This window comes from Pundamilia nyererei, unplaced genomic scaffold, assembly GCF_000239375.1.
Source record: "Pundamilia nyererei isolate P.nyererei 1_Seehausen unplaced genomic scaffold, PunNye1.0 scaffold00006, whole genome shotgun sequence".
Lineage (NCBI taxonomy): Eukaryota > Metazoa > Chordata > Actinopteri > Cichliformes > Cichlidae > Pundamilia > Pundamilia nyererei.
This window is the reverse complement of record NW_005187407.1, coordinates 5,548,787-5,556,372: the sequence shown is the minus strand read 5'-3', so window position 1 is coordinate 5,556,372 and position 7,586 is coordinate 5,548,787. Positions and strand designations below refer to the sequence as shown.

The window sequence follows — 7,586 nt, the reverse complement described above, 5'->3', positions numbered from 1 at the left end:
ACCCCACCCTGCTTTTGTAAGCTTCCTACCCCTCACCATGCAGGATAAACTTCTATGGTGAGAAGCAAAACTTTGTTATGGGGAGCAGTCAGGTGTGGTGGCACCAAAGTTCTCACCATGCCTGACTGCTTCCCACAACAGAGTTTTAGTCGGGGTGGAGGGCTTGTACGCACCATTTCCATTTCTAAATTAATCCACTCTCCTCCTTTGGGACAGAGCAAAATCTTTCTTGAGCTATGAAATTAGCTCCTGTAATTATGGCATTAGGTGAAAGGCAGTAAATTATAAGCAAATGGCAATAATGACGGTGCCATTTCTGTAGACTGGAACATCCAATGAAGGTTGCACACTGTCTAATGGCATTAGCTTATAGGCCAATGTGCCCACATTTAAAAAATTTTGCCTTAAAATTAAAAGATGAAAATATTTTTTATGTATACGTCTTTCTGCATCTGCATTTTAAAGCAGTGTGTCTTCCTGTATAACACCGGAAATGAGTGTTTATCTGATGCTATGTTGGTTAATATGTTTTTGTTTCCCTACAGACATGCTAATGCATCCTAGTGAGATCACGTCACTTTGTATTTTAGTCAAAACAGTGGCCTTATCTTACTGCTAGGAGTTTGTGTCCTATGTAAGTGTATAATATAGCTAGGGTGTACTGAGGTTACAAAGCAGCTCTGCAACACTGTCTGGTCTACAAGTAGCACCGTTTTAGTTTTACTGCCTCTCTACAGTATACATGTAAACACTGAATTGTTTGACTCTTTTGTAGGTGGTCAAAATGTACAAAAAATCCCCCAAAGCAAACAAACAAACAATCACATGCCAGCTTCAGTTCTGCAAAAATACCCATAAAGCTTCTGCTTTATGGGTATTTATATATTGTGTTTGATAGAATGAAAGCCAAACAGCGGAAGACCTGGAGCTAATGTTAGCACGTTTGTCAACGGTGTAAAAGAAGATGTAAAAGAATGAAGATGAAACTTTTAGTAAGACATAGACAGCATCATCAACGTCTTCTTCAAGTATTTAGCTTGTTGGAAAAGTTGTTGCCAGAGAATCTGTCCTTTTTTCACTATGCTGGCTAACATTTTAAGTAAATAATAAAATGTTTCAACTAGTATGGACTTAGTGTGTAAGAGGAAGATTTTTTTAATTGATCGTTTCAAAATGAATTAAACACTGAAAAAAGATACAGTTGATTGCTGAATCAAAGGTACCGGTACTGATATTGGCAGAAACGTGAAACGGCAAACAACAACAGCACAAAAACAAAAGTGTCCTAAAACCGGTTGTACCACATAGAAGACATACAATGTCTTCATCGACAGCAAGCACTCCCTGCAAGCAGACGGGCCATCCCTGGACTGTCAATGTATCATGAATGTGCTACTTCTGCTGAACCATAAATTCTGCTTCAGGTGTGAAGATGTGTGTGACTTCATAATGGGGTGATATGGTACTATGAGGTCATTAGGATAAGATGGGCCCTGATTAATCAACACCTTGTACCTGAAGAGGAGGACTTTAAATTCAATTAACTGGGAGCCATTGAAGAGAGGTCAGTATAGGAGAAATACCAACCGTGTTGGTTTATTCAAGCATGAGAATAAGGATGAGCCTATAAACTTGGCAAATACTTCAAGCTAAAGGGAACACAGTTTATTCCCAGTTACAGTCCAGCGGTGTACATCTGTACACAGTTTACCAATGCTTGAGTATTGGCAAACTGTATCAAGACGTTTGAAACGCTGCCACAAAGGTCAAATGTGCTTATTTCTGCTTTCATGCGTACACGGGCTTGCAGCCTTGAATCTAACCATGTGCCTCCCGGCCTCAACACACAGCTTAAGAGAATAAACGGTTTCCTCTTTCTCTGCTGCGCCCACGTCTTTCTCAATGGGTGATTAATTAGCCACAACAGACTGAAAGTAACCAAGAAAAAAACAGAACAATTTAGGTTGTGAGGGTGTTTAGATTTAATTAGTTAGGGGGTGTTTCACCAGCGGACTGCACGCAGCACGGGGGCCCAACGGTAAACTCTGCAGAGCTGACAGAGAGAGGGGGTGTCATGAGAAGGGGCAACGTCTCGAGGAATTCCACCACACACAGAGACAAAAGGGTATCCATGGAAACCAGCGTTGACCCTACCCACTCGATGAAGCACCCACCACCTCCTCCACTGCCCCACCAGCATATCGACAGGTGGTTGGCGGATCAGCAGTTTGCAGCCCTACTTAAATATCAACAGCAGTCCCCCATCTGTCCCATAGAGCTGCATACCATGACACATTAAAGATGACACATGGCTACTAGCAAAGCACTAGTCTGGTCTAGAGTTAAATTAAGCCTAGACTCTCACAACCCACACAAAAAACCTCACCACACTGTGATTGTGGGACTTTCACGTTTCCCTTTTTCGTGTCACCAGACTCTCTGTTTCATTATTTTAATCCTATTCCTTTCATCCTCCCCAACATGTTACTGGAAGATTTAGTGATGTCATTTCTTTTCTTCTTCTTATTTTGTCCTCTTCGCCCTTTGTCTGTATTCTTCAGCTGTCCTTAACTATTTGTCACTGACCCCTCAGTGCTTCAGCTTTTCTAGAGGTGGTGGCAAAGACGATGTTGCCTTTCTTTTACACAAAGACATACCGACTCAGAATCCATCAAGACGGGGTGGATGGGACACAGCGGTGAGAATACACCTAGCAAAAAATCACATTTAAAATAAGGAAGCTGAATAAGTCTGAATAATATTAGCTTCCTTGACAGGGAGTTTGGCTTAAAGATGGACACTTGCATAACAAACGCGACAGTCTTGCATTCCACCCAAAGACGATATCTGCGACGGCTGTAAGCTGTTTGATTTCATGAGGATTACATTCCTTTCACCCCTCTTTTATGCTCTGCTGCCTTTCATCCTTAAAGCGCCCACGATGAAAAGGACTGGAGCATCGTGCAAACAGGAAATGGAAAGGGTGGCCTAAATCAAACCCACCGGGGTAAACCCCACCGCACATAGCCACGCTTATGCAACACAAAGAGAAATGGGTCATACACTATACCACTGTAAGGACCACAAAGGAGAATGAGGATTTCAGATACAGAGCCAGTTGACACCAGTCCTGACAGTGAGTAAACAAGTCCATCTGGCAGACTCTGGATTGCTAAAAGAATAAATGTATTCGGTATCTGTGTTTTGCTGTATAGATTTCAGATTGTGACTTTACGTTTATCAGCAGACGTGTCATGATGCACACCCAACAGCAAACTGGGAAAAACATACACACACTGACAGGAATGACTCATGAAAACAGGCAAAAACATCCTGACTGGAACAATGTGGAGCGACAACGTCCCCGCAAGCTTAAACCTCATGTTGATTCGCTCATTCGTCACATCTTATGCACTATTTATTCCATGCCCTATTTTAGTTTGGTACACAAATCCTTACAGACTACACTGTAGCTGGCTGCTTTAAAAATCTTTGGGACTTTTTGCTGGTTAAAGCTTAATGATAGCGGCCACTGTTCAAAGCACAGTGAATCATGAGAAGCCACTAGCTCTGACACACCCTGTTAGCTCAAATTACAATGCTTTGTGTTGCAGGCGGGTTACGGGAAACCAGCAAACAAAATAAAATTTAGGGCAACAGAAGACGATGCGGGATCTTCCTCACATGTCCAGTTGGCCCAAGCTTCCAGACCAAGATCTACTCCCCTTTCCCTCATACTGTTGAGTGACAGCTCCACTATTGTCTATATAGCTAGGCAGCTGTATACACACAGCAAAAATGTATCACATGTATCACTCCACTGTTTCCTGTACACAAAGGGAGGTCTTTGCTCTCTCTCTCTTGGCAAATATACCCCCCTAGCTACAACCAACACAGAGAAACTTTAGTCCGGTGGAGAGAAAAGAAAAGAAAGTAACAAAAGAGACAAAAAAAAAAAAAGTGGTACACCGAGGAGCAAAAATGAACAAATTCTAGCAGATGAAGGTGTTTGTCATGAAATAAGCAAAGGAACCAAATTAAACAAGAACAGGAAGATGGTCAAGATACAAGGCGGTATCACTTTTTTTTTTGTTCACACGGGAGTCCGTTTCACTTCTCAGAATCAGTTGTGAGTTTCAAAACACAACCAGCTAATAATCAAGGATAAATTACAGAGACACAGACATATGTGATGAGGGGGAGGTTGAGAAAGAGACATTAACACTGGTTTGTGGCAATTCAGTGGGAAACAAAAGGGATGAAGGGCTGCTAGACATGTCCCGGTTTGGGAAAACAAGTTCCTGCTGCTCGCTGCTGACCACAGCAAAATTCCTGAGGGGAAGTTGAAAACAGCAGACATCTCTGATGTGTACACAGTTAGAGAGTAATTCTGATCATATGACAGAGCCAGAAATGTATTTTGGATAGGAGTGCTCCAGATGTTTGCAGGCAGAATTCACTAAGGCTGGTTTTACAAGTCGAGTTTAAAAGGTAATCACCTACCCCCGCTGCTGCTTTACAGCTACTGTGTCATGACCCCATTTACGGATGGGTCAGCTCTGTTTGAATGAGCGGTGCTGGCTCTTCACAAACCACTTCCTCTGATTTTTCACCACTCCAACGAGGGCCTGAAGACTTCTTTATCAGTATGTTTGCAGAAAGTGACACTCCATCCTCTTGACTCTTGTACCCTGGTAAGGGTGACTGCTCCATGGCTGTGATGCGTAAAGACACCCACATGATTTCAGTGCTCTCACCACACTTTCAGCCAACACTTTGCAGCGCTCTGAACTCCACTCAACGCTGAGCTAAAGCCTTCAACCTGCCCTTGCCCCCATCGCAACATGGCATACATCCCTGATCCCACTGAGAAATTACAAGTGAGCTGCTCCCACGTCGTGCTTCCTGCTGCCTTCAGATCTCTCCCAAACAACAGCCACCCTTGTCTAATTTCAACCTTCAAGCCAGGGAGGAAATTAACAGACCACACACCAGTTTGTGCCACTCTGAACCTCAAGTGTGGCAAATATATTCACACGCACGAAGTTAAATGCAAGCATACACTTTAATAGAGATGGCAAGTAAACGGGGTGTCTGTGACAGGGATTAGCACACCACCAGCACAGCAAGACAAAACTGATCTTATTCTTTGCCCTTCATTTCCTCTTTAATCCCACTCTGTGAAAAGAGCAGGAAATAGAAGTGACCTCCCTCAGTTTAGGGATGTGCATATGTAATTAAATTCCTAGCCAGATCAGCTCAGCAGTGGTGACCCACTGGTCAGAGCCCAATCTGTAAGCTGTAGAAAACACGCTCAGCATGAAAGGAAACCTCTCTGACTCTGAACCACCACCCTTTTAAAGTATTTCTGTAGCTTCACGGCACTAGCACCTCTCATAAAAGTGATGCAAGCAAACAAATCAAATATCCACAAATGATTTAAAGCAGCAAAAGCAAGCAACTGTATTATAACCAATCAATAGCCCAAACAGTCACGCTACTGTTATCACAGGGCACAAAAACACAAACTAAATTTAAACAAGAACATATGTGGCTTTAGGGGATTTGTTTGCTTTAAAATAACAATCCTTTAAACATCAGAAAGTAATCAAAAATCTGGTTGGCTTTCAATCCACACATTATGCAACCCAAAAGTAACTGCTTATTTTATACGGAGAAATACCACTTTAGTGATGTATAATTACAAAAATAACAGATACAAAACAACTGTCCTTTAAAAAGCAACATAGCACATTTAAAACGGTGCCGAAACAGAAAAGAAACCAAGACAAAGACAGACTTGTGGTTTTTGTTGGGTATATAGCTATGTTTACTTTTCAGCAGAGCCTTTCAGCACCTATATACGTAAATAACTGTAAATAGTTAGACCGAGCCACAGCTGGCTAGCCTCTTCTTTAGCTCCTTCATCTGTTTCAGTGTTTTAGGAGCTGGGGAATACGATGTGCTTAAAAAAAGAAGTGTAACTGTCCTCCACAGCACTCACTTAATCACAGCCATGGCTCGTTGTTGGCTGTACCCGTCAACACATTTCTGTATTAACGGCCACATTTCCCGTAGTTTTGCCTCGCTTTGCTTTGTCCTCCAACAGCTTTACAGTGAAGTTATCCAGTCAGCTCAATGAGGAGGAGGAGGAGGAGGAAGAATGGGGGTTATAATTAATTATTTCGCGCTGTTATTACATTAAAAGGCAGCTCAATAAGGCTGACGGGAATCACCGAGACTCGGGACAGAGGCTGGCTTTAGCCGACGGTAAACGGCGAGAGACGAGGACAAAAAACAGTAAACAATACGGGAAGGGTCAACGTTGAGCACGTCTCATTGTTACAGCGTTTCAAACCGCTGAAGAGCAACAAACACACACGCACTCACACAACAGTAAGTCAGGGTCGACTATTGTTACTCACCTGCGCGATACAACAAGGAGTACACATGACGAGGGGACAGAATAAATAAAATCCGTTTCAGAGTGAGGACAGCTCGGGGATTTCTCAGCCGCTTCCCTTCAAAATCAGCGACACACGGGGAACCAAAGCGCTTCTGCTCCGTCCACCCAGCCTTCCTGTCCCCCCTCCTCTTCTGGTCTCTCCTCCCACTGACTGACTGCACATCACCGCCAAACAACAAGGCTCAGCGCAGAGCTGCACCGGCTCTGCCACAGAGAGCATCAGAGAGATGACTAAATAGGTTATATCACATTTACTGTCATTAAAACAAAATCCTTATTGGCATTCTCAGATTACACGTTAGACGTAACACAAAGCCACGTGCCACACAAGTTAAACCCCTGGCCTGAATGTTTAAAATATATGAAATAATATGGATTTTAAAATACTATCAGAAAGCTGTATTATAAGTTAAAAAAACAAAACAAAACAAAACTACAAACAAACAAACAAAAACAAAGGGGTCGGTGCAGGATTAAAAAATAAAATTATAAAAATTGTCAACAGCTATATCCAGACACAGGATGACCTGGATCTGATCCCTCCATGGCTCATTAATCATCAGCGCGGAGCTGTTAAGTATAGGTGGTATTCTGCTTATATTCACAATTAATTATTTCAATTGGGAGGAAATGTCTATCATTTAAGTCACCTGTGTTTTTAAGTACAACAAAAAATGGCAATGAGTCTGACATGCACACAAAGCCCGATGAATCCCTGCATAAAATATATTTCAAATGATATATAACCTATCAGAAATAAGGACATTTTAACATCACATAATATAATTTAATAGCCTATTTATCCCAGAATACTGAAATTATTTTGCCTCAAACATATTACTTTTTAGTCAATAGATGGGTAAAATGAAAGGGCAGGTGACTTGCTGCCACACACTTATACTGTATAATGAACTTGCATTTTTCTATAGATCAAAAGCTGGACTTTATCTCGTCTTTATCATCCCACTGCAGTTGTTCACTTGGCTGTATCTTGCTGACTCATAAGTATGAGTAAGTTTCTCTTTGTCCAAAAAACCCTGCTCGTGGTTTTTAACGGCATGTGTGCAACTGTGTGTTGAGCTCAGCAGTGCAGTAGGAGTCTGTTTGCTGGCCAATGAAG

The 7,586-nt window shown here is 42.1% G+C and overlaps 1 protein-coding gene across 1 annotated transcript in view; it reads right to left on the bottom strand.

Annotated features, from left to right (window-relative positions):
* serinc5 (serine incorporator 5) overlaps positions 1–6,658 on the bottom strand; it is a 19,385-nt gene extending 12,727 nt beyond the window's left edge. Inside the window, exon 1 of the mRNA XM_005722271.1 lies at positions 6,426–6,658. Coding sequence (XP_005722328.1) covers positions 6,426–6,452 — 27 coding nt within the window. The 5' untranslated portion in view covers positions 6,453–6,658. The remainder of the gene's footprint in view (positions 1–6,425) is intronic.
* Positions 6,659–7,586: the final 928 nt, after the last annotated feature.